We start from the raw sequence: 15576 nt of genomic DNA, 5'->3' as shown, positions 1-15576 counted from the left end.
TATAGCTGAGGAAGTAAAACTAAAAAAAATGTTTATCATACTGGAACTTTGTCACTAGGTTGATTGAGCAATCAATCTTACAGTAATCAGACCTGGGTGACAAGAAGGAAAGGGAGATGAAGAGAAAGCAGTACTGGATAGTTGGTGTTTTTATTAAATCTGCTCATACTGAAAAAAAAACCATTACAGTAATGAATGTTTATATAAAAGATGAAAAGCCAATCATTCAGAGTAAAACATCAGATTATCTTTGATGATAGATTTTTAGCCCTGATGCCTCTAAAGGTCGTCAGTGTACTCCTTAAGACATTTTGCAAGGTAACAGATTACACTTATCAGTGGTGTAATAGTGAGCAGCAGAGAGGCGTTTGCAGTTTATTTGCACATTAACCAAAAGCCGATGGAGATATGATCCTGTCTCTGGAGCATATTCAGTGTGTGATAACAGGGACATGAGGAAGTGCTGGAGTCTTTTTTGGGTTGATACAAAGGTCTCTCTGACGTAGGTGTGATACCTCAGGAACTCGGTTGTTTTTGCTGTTCAGGAGGAAGACATTCGTATTATAGGTATTTCAGTCACGTCTTTACAGTAACAGGATAACACAAAAGTTAGATTTCAGGAAACGATAAATAGAGTAAAATAAAATACCTCTCATCTGCCTTTTTCTTTCCTGTTGAAGCAGTCAGTGTTAAGTCATCTCCTCCTTTTAGTGTTGCTTCTTGAGAGTTGTGTGCATCTGTGGCTGCAGGTGTGTTCACCGTATCACTGCAAGGAAGAAAACTATGAATAGAATCAAAATGGTAAACTTAATTTCTTTATGTCTAAAATGTATGTTAGTAGAGCACAATTAACCTGTGCTTTAAAAAGATTATTCCTATTTAATTTATTTGTGGTTACAAATCATCATCATCAGTGAAAAAAGTCTATTCCCTTAACATCCATATAATATCACTGGTTTGTAATGAGACTGATGGTTCAGCTTCTTACAGTAAATCCCATTCACACAGGGTGTGATGCAGTAGTACCTGAACTTGTAGTCTGAAGGGAGGCTCAGACCTAATCTGTAGTCTCCCCTGGTTCTGGAGATTTGCTTGTGAAGGTCCCTGACTGAGCAGCTGTGACCACTGAATATGTATCCCACAAACAGCAGCTTCCCTCTGATGTACATCTACCACATTAACACAGAGAATTCATTACATGTGCGAAGGTGGGTGGTAAAAAAGTCACACTCACTGCAGTTTTCATTGTGATCTTTAAAAGTCATCAGTCTATTGTATTTTTATTTAGATTACAGAGAAGTGGTTTGCACCACCAAGTTGATCCTATAATTTCACAACATAAACCAGATTATTCATGCGGTTATTTTTAGATTTCACAATAGAGGAACCTGGTGTGTGTTTTTTGCAGTATCTTGTTAATCATAAGAACTGCCTTTCTGAGTAAGACCTCTTGGCCTGAAGTATTCAAGTGCAAATTATGTTTCATGTCACTATGATTCAAGTAATTTCTGTTTGATTTATGGGCTGACAGAGGGATATTTCATTTTACAGCAAAAAGTCAGTGACTTTGGGCTAAAAATTAGTGCTCTCTTTTGTAATTAAGAAGCGTCATCCCTCATTGCTTGTCAGCCAACAGTACTTTCATTATAAATGTCTTGAAAAGGACACCTTCCTCACCCCGTCCACCCCCATGCTATCACCCCTTCTGCTTCAGGCAAGCATTGCTGCTGCCACCAAGTGGGAGTCATGAAAACATGCACTGAGCAGCAGCCTGCAGCCTCTGGCCCATCCTGCAGTGGGTTTACTAACCAGGACCATCCCAGGAGCAGTGTTATGTCGCTGCTGCAGCAGGATGTTCTCCACTCCACAGCTGGGCTTCCCTGTAGACATCTCGTACCTCACCAGGCGAAATGAATCCATCTGGCACTAGATTAAAAAAAAAAAACTGTTAGTGAGTTTACAGAAATACATACTGTACAATAACCTGCTGACTTTTGCTGCCCCTTTATTTTGAAAAGCTCTGTTATCCTACTGGGTGTTATTTCAACTACAGTGAAAACAAGTGATGCACATTAAACTTGGCTGGGTATATAACAGATGAGCAAAGTAAGAGAAAATAGTTGTGTTTTATTATTGTGTTTATGTATGTAAGACAGCATTCACACCTGAGTACACGGCGTGGTTCGGTGCTTGTTCCTCCTCCTGTAAAGCCGCTCCAGTGCGCCCTGGTCCGGCGCTGCGTGTTTGCTGGCAGGTTGGTGCAGTGGAGTCACACACACCACCAGGATCTGTTGACTGTGTGGAGGCTGGCCCATAACGAAGGCATCATACTCCAAGTCCGTCACCACTGGCATCTGTGTGGTGCTGCAGCAGCACCGCCTACGTCCCCCCTCCCCCAGCAGGGCAGCTCTAAGTAGAGCCGGGCACGCTGTGAGGGGGGTGGAAGGGGTGAATGACGGTGGGGCTGGACAGCGGTTGACAGCTGAGGGCTGCAAATCTGGACTGTTTGGAATAATCACTGACCTGGCAGGGTGAGGAGATAGTGAAGCTGTCATTGTAAATACTCTCCTGCTCTTATAAACTGCAGTAAATTGTCATTTTCTACACAAAAAAACATCTGAATGAGTTCCCAGTGTCTGTCAGTGATACAAGAGGGTCGTACTCAAGTTTGATGTTGCCATGAATCTGAAGGGGTCCTATCTGTGTGACTCGGGGCTCTTCTTTCTTACTTCTTCTTTTTGGTGTCCTGGCAACATCCAGGTAGAAACAGTGGAAATTGCCTTTATTAGAGCTTACATAATGCAGCATACATCTGTGCAACGTCTATAAACAGTGTGTTTCTACCACTAGTTTTATGGCATGCTTGAAAGGCCACTAAATCCAACACACTGGTCATAACCCTGATGACATCGCATGGGTAATTCTCTTGCCAAAGGTCCTCCAGAAGTGTAATACTTGTCATTATTAGTAAATTTACTTATATATCTTATATTGTGTAAAGTGTGCACCTTGGCAGCTTGACGTAGGATTCTGTAGGAGGTCTTTCTGCTGGTGCTGACGGATGTCTGTGTCTGTCCTCCTGTAACTCATTCCTGCTCTTCTCAGGCTGGACCGGTTTAGCAGCAGCCTGCTCAGGTGGGTTCAGAGAGGGCAGAGCGGCTGACTGTACCTCTCTCCTCAGCCTGGTCCTCAGTGGGGCATCTGGCATCCGCTCCATGTCAGGACACTTGATCCCTGAAGGAGAGGAAGAGGTCACTCGGAAATGCACAGAGACAACGAGTGACACAAGTGACCGTGAACAAGATCCTGATGGAACTATTCAATAATGTTGAGTTTGCAAGATGAGGTGATACTGTAACTTTTTGCTTCATTGAATCACTCTAAACAACCTTACTGGGTCAGATTGGTTCAATGTTACTTTTATATGCACACATTAATGCCTCATAACGTACAGTGCGTCACATCCACTGGTTGCAGTCTGAGGACACATTACGTGTTTCAGAAAAGCTAGAAAGGGCCGTGTTTACAGGTACATACCAATGGCCGCACAATAATAATCCAACCAGTCATCCAGGGTGTTTCGTACTCTCTGCTGAAGCTTCTTCAGCTCCCTGCCAACATGCCCTCCTCTTCTCCACAGTGCTGACAGCTCCTCCAGCCCCTCCACCTCTGTGACCATCTGGAGGACCTCCCGGGAGCACAGAGACACCTGCCATACATCATTACCCGCATGGTAGATTGTATGATATAGAACAACATAATGCATTTAACAAGCTGTTTTATGCAAAGTGACACACAGAAAGCAACTTAGGGACTTCTGGAGGCTAAAAAATGTATTAAATATATTGTGGTAACCTAATTTTTTCATATTGTTTAAACCAATTTATGCCATGCCTTCCCTGGGGCATTATCAGAGGCATTATCATTGTGAAAAAAAAGTCTCACAGGTGTCCCCTTGCTCTCCAGGACCACAGCAGGGGGTTTTGTCTTCCCCGCCAGCAGGAGGTCTGGAGCAGTGGGAGAGATAATCTTCCCTTCATGCTGTCAATGCAGAGTAAACATTATAGATTCGAACCGTTTCTCATGAATCTAATACTTCCATCTGTGTGTTAATCTCAATCTCACCGTTTTCTTTGATCGGGTAACGTTAGACACGGCAGAAAGAGGAAGTTGGACGCTTTCGCTGTTACACCTGAAGCTGAGCACGGCAGACGTGCCACTGAGCAGCCTCACAGAGATTAGATCGGACAACTGCAAGAGACAAAATAACACATTTACAAATATCTATAGAATGGAAATAATGCTATCTATTGTGAGTGCTCATAAATTGTGGTGAATTCATCCACGGCCATTTAATCTGCTATATAGAGACCTGTTATAAAACCTCTCTCGGCCCCGTCAGAGGCGGTTAGTGCTCACCAGTAGGTCATGCGTCATTGCCTCACATGCCTTGCTTTGTTTACCCTAAATGTGACATTTCCCATATGTACATTTCACAATTATCTCATGTGACTGATTCCTAGTCACTCTGACTGGCTCTGTCATTGAATATATTTCTAGTCTGGAGATTACATCATGCTGCCGAGCTGACGCATAATAGTTACTGACACACTGGGAGAAAGATTTGCTTCCCCAGAGAAACTTTCATAATAAAGCAGTTGTCAGGTCACTGTTTACTGCACAAAGAAAGTTTTTCTAGGTATATTTAAATGTAGTAGTTCCTGGAAAACAAAATGCGTGAGACGCGTGCTTACATAAGCATGAACCATCTGATTTTAGCCAGTAATATTGAGCCATTCACCTAGAAATCAATCTTCAACTTTTAGCGACACAGAGCAAAGATTGAGTGTTTCTCGCGGCTGGACCACACTGATTATTGTACAAAAACACAGCGTTATCACTTGTACAACTTTATCAGTGAAGCTGGATCATATTTAATGGAGGAAATATTGTCTGGTTTTCCCGTCTTCCAACTGCTCGGCCTTTAACTCCGCTGACTGTTAGATGCCGTTAACTTGTGCAGCTAACGTTTGGTGGCAGGAGCCAACTACAAAGCTAACGCTAACAGCTAGCCTTGACTAATGCTAAACTTACTTACTTAGCTGTTTCCTGTTATTAAAATAAATACATTTTGCTGAGCTAACATCTTGGTTAAATTTTACTTTAAAAAATAAGGTGAAAGCTAAATCCAGTCATGGAGAAAAAAACAGCGAAGCTAAACTATTTGTGACAAAAAGGTAACGTTAACTAGCCTAACGTTAGCAGTAACTGCTGATTCATACGTTTGTGTGGTTTAGTTATAATTATTAAATTGTAAAAACACGTCTTTAAAATGTCTTATTTGTGTGAGTTAAGTTTAAAAAAATGTACTTAGATAAAAAGGTGCTGTCGGTAGTTTGTTTAATAATTTATGTTAATTTAGATAAATAAGTGATTTCATTGAATAAGTTAATAAGTTAATAAAAAAAGGCCAGCTTATAATCATTTGATTTAATTAATGTTGATTTGAGCAAGATATTCTGTAAAAGTCAACACTGTGAAACCATATTACAGTCTCTTTAAGAGAAATAGGTATTTTGTGCTTGTTAAGACAGAGCAATCGTTGAGCTTCAACGCCCCTACATGATTCCTATATTCATCTTTTTAACCCTTTTTTTTGAGAAAGTAGTTACTGCCTTCATGCCTTTGTAGGGCAGCGTGGATGATACCTGTATAACAATCTTCTCCCTCAGTGAGCGTCCTGCCTGCCAGCTCCACTCCTTGGTTGTGTTCCCATCATTGTCACACATGAATCCACCGTCCTGGTCCCACGCTGCTGTAATGGCAGAGCTGGAGGAACACATGAATATCAATTACACATTCATGATTATCCACAGATCGTTTAAAGCGGGGGTCTCAAACTCAAAATGCCTTGGGGGACACTGCTGGTATTATCATCTTATAGGAGAGCCAATTCAACATTATAGTTCTACAATAAAATATATATATATATATATATATATATATATGCTCTGCTTGTTTCTTATAAACCCCTTGTACACATTTGTTGACACCATTGACCTTTACAATTATTTTGCAACAATTTATTTTATTCTAATTGTATATCAGTGGGTAGTTTAAATTGATATTGAACAACTAGAAAAACATTTAAATAATAATACTCTTGCAGGCTGGATTATATAATATTTTTGACATCATGTCAGGAGTCGGAGGGAGGTGGGCTGGACACCCCCCTTTTTTGCTCTCTTTAAGTGGGTGAGATGAGCACATTGAAATCAATCTCATGTACTCCAGTTATTTGATACTGCACTTCCATCAATACATCATACCATTCCATCATACACCTGTTTCCACTAGTACTAAACTAGATGTCAAGTGTGAAGTCAGTGCATCGATCTGCTCATATTTAGACCTACTCACACATCAGCTCTGGACTCACCTCAGATTGTGTGTAACAGCCCCGTGCCCGAACGCCGTGATACTCGCCAGGATAACAGGACACTCGCTGTCACTGAACACGTTGGTGTAGAAGCCTCCACAGGGCAGACCTGAGTGGCTCTGGCATACAGCCATACAACCAGACGGGTAGCTGAGAGGGCAGGGTCAAAGGTCAAAAGCTCAGCTGCAGAGACATATTCGCCATATGGCGTACGCTGCATTTGCTTCTTGGAGAACCACTAGAATTAAAATATAATATGAATAAACATAAGAGAGGATACTATATGAAGGAGGAGCCGTCGTTGATCCTGTAGTGTAGTTTCTGCTGCGCTGGCTCCGGCTGCTTCACTTCTGGTACCTGGGGTATCCCGTTGACCAGAGTGACGGGTTGGGCCTTTCTCCTCGCTCTCCAGTCCTTCAGTTTTGAGTCACCATAGTGACGGAGAATGAGGGGCTTGTTCCGGCCCGGTTGTTGTTTTCTATGTGAAGATGAAGTATTTCTTTATGCTTTAATAACTGATCTCTCAAGCTACCTTATGAAACGTACACAAGTTTTAATAACTGATGACCAAATGTAAAATTGCTCCTGTACAGGCAACTTAAAACCACCATTCCCCAAGACAGAGAGATTAACTTAACGGGGACTTATTATAATTCACCCTGAGTGGGGACGTTTGTACCAAATGTCATGGCAAATCATCCAATTGTTGTCAAGACATTTAAATCAAAACCACAAATGGCAAGCTCATTGTGTGCCACAATAAGTTTGTTTGTTTCTTAGTTTAAATAACTAATATATTGATATATGTGATTGTGATTAAATCAGCATATATTTCTGCCACCCTTGTAAGTCTTCATGCCGCCTTCAGAGGAATATTTCTCAAAGTGCTGGACTGACTGATCAACCAACATTGCCATCCCTAGAAAAACATCCAGTTCAAGATAAGACATTTTGGAATATAACCCCGGATTTAACACACATTTGCTATAAGCTAAATATAACAGCAAAGGTTGAGAGAACGCACTCAGGATTTCTTGCGGCCTGGAGTCGCTCCACCACCCACTGACAAACACTGATCCACTGAGAATCATCACAGGAGGGCTGCGTTGGCTGGATGATCCAACCTGGACACAAACACACATCCAACTGAAGCAGCAGGGCCATCGTGGAGAGACAGACAGGAGCACTGATCGCCATCAACACGATGCTCCATGTTATCTTACCTGGATCTTTACTGTTGGATGAGATGGAGAAACTGATGGTTGCCGAGTTGTGAGCTGTTAAGGGAAAGAATATCAGTCAATAAGTCTGACATTCACCTTGGCATTTACTGTATTAACTGTATTGTATTAACAATACTGGCCATATGTAAGTCACTACCGGTGACACCAGGGAACTTAATAACTGATTAACAGACAGCAGTGCGTCTGTGCTCAGCAACCGGCTAACTTGTCCTATCTGGTAAACCGATCCTCCCACTTCCACAAGCTTGCAACCTAAGCTGCTCTCAAGTTCAGTCTTCAAAGGTCACAACAAAGAAGAAGTTACTTAATAGGTGTTCACTCTTATCACAGTAAATATGGAATATAGTTAAGATATTTTACACATTTATACCCAGACAACACTAGCATTTTCTACCAGTGCATATTTTCTAAAGGGTTTGTGATTTAAGCCTTAGTTAATGGTTTATACATCATTTATTAATACTTTATAAGACACATGTTGGTTGTAAAAAAAGCCCTTTGCCTGAATAGTTAGCAAACTATTTCTGAACATTTACCACTTGATGGGTTATTGTGGTGGAAGAACCTATTTATTAATTACTTATAATGTTTATACCTGCAGACCTGCGTCTTCTAAAGTGAGAGACACAGGACCTTAATTAATGACTACTCACTTTGTAATAGCTAATCATACAATTTTAGGTTTCTAATAAATCAATATATTTATCTTTGGTCCAGATGCTCTGTTGTCAAACCATCTATTAAAAGTATAACCGGTTAATTAAAAGCTGGCTTAAAGACAAAGCATGAGGAAGATAAACCTCAATCAACAATCAACAATCGAGCAATAGTTGTCATTATTATTCATAAATGATGTATTAACCATTAATAACCATTAGTTTACTTGAGAGCTGAGCCCCCTTTTCTGTCTAGAAAAAAACATAGATTAAAAGTTTGGCCTGATTTAAATGATCAAACTTATTTTTTATTTAGTGACAAAATAGACACTGAGTCAAATGTAAAATGTAGACTATTTTATATATTTATAGCCTATCTCATAGTGTTGGATTATGCTGTCATTCCTAACTTTAGATTGATGATTTGTTTGGGCGGGAATACACTGTATGATATATAAAATCTGACCCTGTTTACCTCTGTGGAAGTTTGGTTTGTGCTTTTTCACGCGTGGATTTGAGCTAACTTGTGGTTTTCTCACGGAGGGACCATCATTTCCCACAGCACACGAGTTCCTCTCTCCCGCCTCCCTCCTGTCCCCGGCGGAGGACACCTGCCGGGACCGGGCCTCATCCAACTTCAGGGAACCTTTGAACTTGCCTCGTTTGTCAGCCTGTTCCGGACCTTTCGAGCGCGCAGCCGCCCCTGCAGTCAGATCGTGCCAGGAGTAATTCAGAATATTTACAATCCCTTGAGGAATACAACCTTTCTCAGTCCACTTATGTTGTGAAAGCAGGTGAGCCAGTTCATTTAATAGCCGGGGGGCTGCTCGCTTGTACGCATCCATCGGATCCAGGCGCTTTTTGTTGAGTGCGGCACCGGCAGCGGATGAAGTATCAGGTTTACCATCCGCACATGTTTCACCTGGCAGCCTGTGAGTGAGCTCATCACTCTTACCTGCTCTGTGCTCATTCTCTCGCCTACCAGGAGAAAAAAAACAGAGTTTAGTAGACACACAACAGACACAAATGTTAAATAATTATGTGAGTAAGGGAGTTGAATCACCTTGTTGTGTCTTCTCCTTCATTTGTCCCATTAAAATGCAAAATGTTGCTTCGTGCCCCTCTAATTCTGTTCCTCTTTGATGGCTGCAGAGAGGTGAATTACATGGTTTAGTGTCTGGCTGTAAAAAGCCAGAGTCAGCATAATGAATCATTAGCCCACCTGGTCAAAGAAATACAAAGGGCCAGTCCTGAGTCCTGTCAGCGCACCAGAGGAAGTCATTATTTCCTAAAACGAAAAATGAATAAAAAAAATATAATCCACTTCTTTCTTTCTTTCTTCTTTCTAAAGATTCCCCACACGCAGATAAAACATAGGGTCACCTTATATGTAAAACATCAACAGGAAACAACCCGTGGTGCTTTTTAAAACCCACCTTTGTCTGTTAATGTGCCTCTGTCCGCTCCGGTTGCTTGGATACACACTTTCTACGCCCGTCTCCACACGGGGCTGCTCGCGTAATGCGCCATTAATGATCGACGCCGAGCATCACATTGGAAATGCTGTCTGTGACAGTGCGAACAACAAAAACATTAGTCACAATGACACAGATAAGGTGTCCAGCGTTTACGGCCATATGGGGAAGTCTTAGGGAGGAGCTGCTGTCACAGGTGTGCGCAGCAGCTCAGACAGGTAACCCGAAACTCTGCGACTGGATGTTCAGAGAAAGTGATGATTATAGCTTGAAGTGCAGCTCTTACAGGCAATGTATCAGGACATGCTGGTCACATAACCTAGCGTTTCAGCCTCCAGGGAGTGCACTGGGGTTGTGTTGCTGTCCTATAACAGATTGTCCCCAAAATACTTTTTTTTTCCTGCAGACAAAAAATAAATAAATAAAAAATCTGGGGATAAATGAAAGTTTTAGCACTTCGGGATGGAGGATCGTCTTCCTCCACTCGGGTCAAGTTGTTGCACAGAGATAGCTCGTTATTGGCTCAGCTTCCTCCAGCACACTTTTCTGCTTTGACCACTGGAGGCTCCCAGCAGCTTATGCGTCACTTCATCTCTCAGTCGCTGATCATGGCGGAGCTACAGCTACAGCGTGAAGTGGAGCCTCAACTTCTCAATGGGGACGACTTGAACGAGGAGAGGGAAGACGCGGACGCCTCGGAATCAGTGAAGAAGAAGAGAAGAAAGAAGAAGAGGAATAAGACCACCGCACCAGGTAAGAGGCGCCACTTTGCGGTTTAGAGAATCGTTGAGGAAAATAGCGCAAAATTGTCTCCTCTGGTTGCCACTCGGTATCGTCAAAGATGCGGGACAGGGGACTTCTCAACCTGTCAGATGGTATTCCTGTCCAGCTGTCCCAACTCTGAGCAGCTGCTGCCGGAGCTGAGGGCGCTCATCTGGAAACGGGACAATCTCTGAAAACCGGAATTTAACCTCAAAACTGATTGAAAGCTGTCATTTGGGGATGTGGGTGTAGTAAAATGTGATTTTTTTTTACTCCAGATTAAATATGTTTTTATCATATTAATCCCCTTAAACTGCACGGAATTATGTAATAGAAGTATCCACAGTTTTAGTGCAATAAGATGACAGCCACTCTTATGCAAAAAAAAAAAAGCATAATGATAATTGCAGCCTTACTGCCTCATAATGTGGAAAACATAAAATCTCTAAGTTGTTGAACCTGCCATAAGTCAAGTGTGGTCCTCACAGCTCTGCCTTTGAAGGGCTAAATGTCATAATGCTGCAAGGTACATATGCCCTTGAGAATATTGACTCTCAAGGTATAGAAAGAATTTATGCACAGACCCTGCCAAGTTGGGCTGCGCTTGGGGATGCACTTTCTTGAGATGACTCTGAACCACAGATAATTTACTCACTCTGTGTGTGTATGTGTGTGTTTGCCTCTGTGCCCATGCATGTGCATGCACACCATTGGTGCACGCGTGCGTGTTCACTTGCACATGCATGCACGAGGGTGTGTGACTTTGCAGCAGGGACAAATGAGGCTGAGGGGGACGGAGAAGCCGGAGGTGTTGGTGATGTGATAAAACAGTTGGAGCAGCAAACACTGGAGGACAAAGAGAAGGAGGAGGATGGAGAAGAAGGTAACTCCTCCTCACCACCACCATCATCATCATCTGCAGTGGAGATTGTGTTGAACTTGAAGCCGCTGAAAAAGCACAGTGAAACTCAGCTGGTCATATCTGCAATGTGATATCTGATTTTCAGTAGCACACTGGGAATCGTGCCCAAGCCTCCTGTCGATATTTCTCACTTTACAAAACTGTATTGAAACTAATGATGCTTTCAACAGATGGAGACGAGGGAGAGAACTCAGCTGGAAAAAAGAAGAAGAGGAAGAAAAAGAAGAAAGGATGTAAGTCATATTTTCTTTGTGCTGCAACAATCAACAACGGACTGCTCTCACGTTTACTTCATTCAGGATTTGAACTGAAACTACTGCAATCCACATCACAGTGACAGAATATGGTCACACAGGCACATCAGATTTAGTGTTTTACTGTGAGATCTACGTCCAGAATTGACAGCATCAGAATGACTCCAGATCATTAGGTAAATACAACAGGTGCACCAAAGCACTTTGACTTGGTTAATTAGTGTCATTAGAGTTGCATAATGCAGCACTGACACAGGAGATGTAGGACAAAATGCGTGAGGACCTTACAAGCCGAGCAGACAGGACACAATGAATGACATCATGCTCAACATAAACACACAATGCCAGTGTTACAGTGTGGAGTGAGGGATCCTCACTAATGTGCTACCTCATACATTCCCCCTTTTATACTGCCACAGATATGTCTAGCAATAAAATCCAGTGGGTTTCTTTTACTCAAGGGTGTCTTACTTAATTAGATCTGTAAGTCAGGAACTGAACTGTGTTCTCTAGTTAAAATATGAATGTCTCGAACATGGGGACGATAACTTGTGTTTTCTTTTCTCTCTCCTGCTGCTTTCCTCTGCTTCTCTGTTTCTCTATCTGGGCCACAGTGAAGGGACAGACTGACCCTCCCTCAATCCCTATTTGTGAGCTCTATCCCAGCGGAGACTTTCCGAAGGGAGAGGAGTGTGAATATCCACCATCGAAAGACGGGTGTGTGACCTCCACATCGTCCCTCATACTCAGCAGTAGTCTTCCACCGTGTGACATGCCTAGTTCTTATATAGGTCTCTCTGCGTTGCTCTTTATTCATATTGGGCAGCACGAGGAGGTGTGATGTTTAGTGTGTGGTTTAATTTCCTCCTCAGGAGCAAATAAATCAATTCTTTCAAGATTTGTCCTCAGTTGAAAAGTATCAGCACCACTTTCACCGGTGCAGAGATTCACCAGTGTCACATCCTCATTACAAACATGTGTATAATGAGAAAATAATGAGTGCTTCAACTCTGCGGTGTGCCTGTCTACCTCCCGCCAGGCGCAGTGCAGCATGGCGGACCACCAGTGAAGAGAAGCGGGCGCTGGACATGGCCAATGAGGAGATGTGGAATGATTTCAGGCAGGCGGCCGAGGCACATCGGCAGGTCCGCTCGTACGTCAGGAGCTGGATCAAACCAGGGATGACCATGATTGACATCTGGTGAGACACGCACTGAAATGTTGTCCTTGAGCCCCCATTTAATGGGCTTTAATCTTGGCCGCCCATACCTGCCTGTGTTGATGTGTTTTCAGCACGTCTTTGTCCCAGCCTGCAAGAAGCTGTTTTAAAACGATCAAAGAAAGCGGGAGAAGTGCTTTGTGGTTTCAACCTCTTCTGGATATATTATCTGTCCTGCCAACAGTCTCATTGTTCCTGTCATCCATTGTCCCTTTGTGCTGCTTTCTGTTTCTGGCAGTGAGAAACTGGAGGACTGCTCCAGGAGGCTCATCAAAGAAAACGGGCTAAAGGCAGGCCTGGCCTTCCCAACCGGCTGCTCAATCAACCACTGTGCTGCCCACTATACCCCAAACGCAGGAGACCCCACCGTGCTGCGCTATGACGACATCTGCAAAATTGACTTTGGAACACACATCAACGGTGAGAGCTTGCTAATAACTTTTTAAGTGCTTTTGGAGTTATGCTGCGCCATTTTACACATGGCATTTATTAGGACACGGTAAAATGATGATTACATTATAATTCTCACTGCTGGAAATAAACTGGTCTTGTAAGTTAATTAAGTTCCACTTTTTTTTAGATTAACACACGCTGAATATTTCTGCAAAACGATCACCTCACAGAAACTGTTATGAATATCCAAACGCTTTGGTCTTTCAGGTCGAATAATAGACTGTGCCTTCACCGTCACTTTCAATCCCAAGTTTGACAGGCTGCTGGAGGCCGTGAGAGATGCAACTAACACCGGCATTAAGGTAACCCAGCCCCACCCACATGTGCACGGTTCTCCTTTGCTCTGCTGGTTTACATTAAGATACCAAAAAATCCCAACTAATTAACAAGGCGCGAGAAATCATATTATATCATATTCAGAGCAGTTCTCACCTGCAATAATGATTAATTCCCAGTAAACACACTAAACACAAGGGTTAAATATGACTGTATGTGAAAATTGGTATGATAAGGTCATTATAAAGTAATGATGCATTTGTATTAATGTTATGTACAACTTAACATGGAGAGGGGGGTACACATAGTAACTAATGTGTATATAATGAGGAAAGGATTAGGTGATTAAGATAAGATAAAAAACATTTATAGTACAAGAACAGATGGTAATAGATTAGAACGTATACTAAAAAAAGGAGGTAGCCATCAAATGCAAATTTGCAAATCATTTTGAGCATGTTCTGTATAAAATATAGAGCAGTTTGTATAAATAGTAACTTAAGTGTATCAAGACTGAAACAATCAAGAGATAAATTAGTTTGAATAAATAATGAAATATAAAAATTGCACTTGATTATATTTTGATTTTGAGCCTTAAATATCTGAACTGGAGTTCAGGAACAACTCATTAAGATGGTCAGAATGCAGATTCACATACATATAAAGGAACTAATGATTAGATACTATTTCTTTAACATAATATCTACGTGTTACTGTAGTGTTTTCAATTTAAAGTTATTTAGGAATTACTATTCATTTATTAGCAGTTAGTTCCTTATTTGTTCCTTATAAAGTGCCTTTGTGGGCTTTACGCTAAACACATCACAAATTTTTTTTACTATCCACACTGTAACACTGTGTACTGATACGAGTGTAAACACTTCTCTGTCTCAGTTTGCAGGGATTGATGTGCGCCTGTGCGATGTTGGTGAGACCATTCAAGAGGTCATGGAGTCGTATGAAGTGGAGATAGATGGGAAAACATATCAAGGTAATATGAGGTCATTTATCATCTTTTTTTCATGTGCAGGTTCAGTGCTCCTTCCTATTAACTAAGCCTCTACGTGGCGTTTTCTTTACAGTGAAACCAATCAGGAATCTCAACGGCCACTCTATTGGACAATACAGGATACACTCAGGGAAGACGGTCCCTATTGTTAAAGGCGGAGAGGCCACGAGGATGGAGGTTTGTACGGCAGTGAATACAGCTTACTAGATTCAACTTAACCTGAGCCAAATGTGGATGTGACAAGATTCTGCAGCGCAAAACAACTCTGCAGCCCTCTTTTTTACAGGAGTGTCTGAAATTAAACCTTTATTAGCTGCCTGACCTTGCGTATAAATAAACCCTTTTTAATTCTTAAGTGTAATTGGAAGAACATGTGGCTGGTTAGGGTTACGACAGGGTGTGGAGAAGTGTTCCAATTCACCGCTCTAACAGCTTTTTAGTCACCCTCGTCAGCACTTTAATTACACCTTTAATGGAATTACCAGCCGCATCGAGTAGCAACACGTGTTCAAACTCCAGCCCCTCATTTCACTGTAAGAGCACTGAATTGTGGGCATCCAGAGTTTATTAACAGGCCGGCGCTTCACCAAGGAGAAACATGGGCTTTGCCCGAGACTGCACTGAGATCCATGCCTGCCTCACACCCGCACAGCTGCTGCACATGACTGTATTTGGACAGAACTGAGCATTTTAATTGGCAAGTTGCTGCGTCAAGGTTTTTACCTGATGGCCCCAGGAGAATAGGGTGGGGGGGTGGGTGCTGCTGATGTGGCAGCTTTGTGCGTTGTATTTTTAGCTGAAGTGTGTTGGTGTAACAGAGGCCATTACCCGCTTTGTGATCAGAGAGTGCACGGCTGGAGTGGCAGG

General features: G+C 42.2%; 2 protein-coding genes across 3 annotated transcripts in view; one reads left to right on the top strand and one right to left on the bottom strand.

Moving 5' to 3' along the window:
- Positions 1-147: 147 nt before the first annotated feature.
- LOC118330497 lies at positions 148-9661 on the bottom strand. Its single transcript, XM_035665045.1, has 18 exons — positions 9562-9661; positions 9403-9485; positions 8815-9317; positions 7663-7716; positions 7464-7563; positions 6720-6917; positions 6440-6589; positions 5709-5829; positions 4126-4251; positions 3946-4041; positions 3538-3709; positions 3009-3234; positions 2663-2746; positions 2166-2523; positions 1810-1926; positions 1027-1169; positions 650-766; positions 148-537 (listed from the first exon to the last, which is right to left on the bottom strand). Exons 1-18 carry the CDS (start codon positions 9619-9621, stop codon positions 432-434), a joined length of 2814 nt encoding a protein of 937 aa, XP_035520938.1. The 5' UTR covers positions 9622-9661; the 3' UTR covers positions 148-431.
- Positions 9662-10392: 731 nt separating this feature from the next.
- Positions 10393-15576, top strand: part of LOC118330496 (methionine aminopeptidase 2-like) — a 6558-nt gene continuing 1374 nt past the window's right edge. Inside the window, exons 1-9 of one of the 2 annotated variants that reach the window (XM_035665043.1) lie at positions 10393-10567; positions 11346-11459; positions 11669-11731; positions 12367-12469; positions 12792-12953; positions 13210-13391; positions 13632-13726; positions 14595-14691; positions 14783-14886. In XM_035665043.1, the coding sequence (XP_035520936.1) occupies positions 10393-10567; positions 11346-11459; positions 11669-11731; positions 12367-12469; positions 12792-12953; positions 13210-13391; positions 13632-13726; positions 14595-14691; positions 14783-14886 (1095 nt within the window). The remainder of the gene's footprint in view (positions 10568-11345; positions 11460-11668; positions 11732-12366; positions 12470-12791; positions 12954-13209; positions 13392-13631; positions 13727-14594; positions 14692-14782; positions 14887-15576) is intronic. The other variant, XM_035665044.1, reaches the window with a different exon arrangement.

The sequence above is a fragment of the Morone saxatilis genome, unplaced genomic scaffold, assembly GCF_004916995.1.
Source record: "Morone saxatilis isolate NCDOM2014 unplaced genomic scaffold, NCSU_SB_2.0 Contig2, whole genome shotgun sequence".
NCBI lineage: Eukaryota > Metazoa > Chordata > Actinopteri > Moronidae > Morone > Morone saxatilis.
This window is presented reverse-complemented; position numbering and strand designations above follow the sequence as displayed.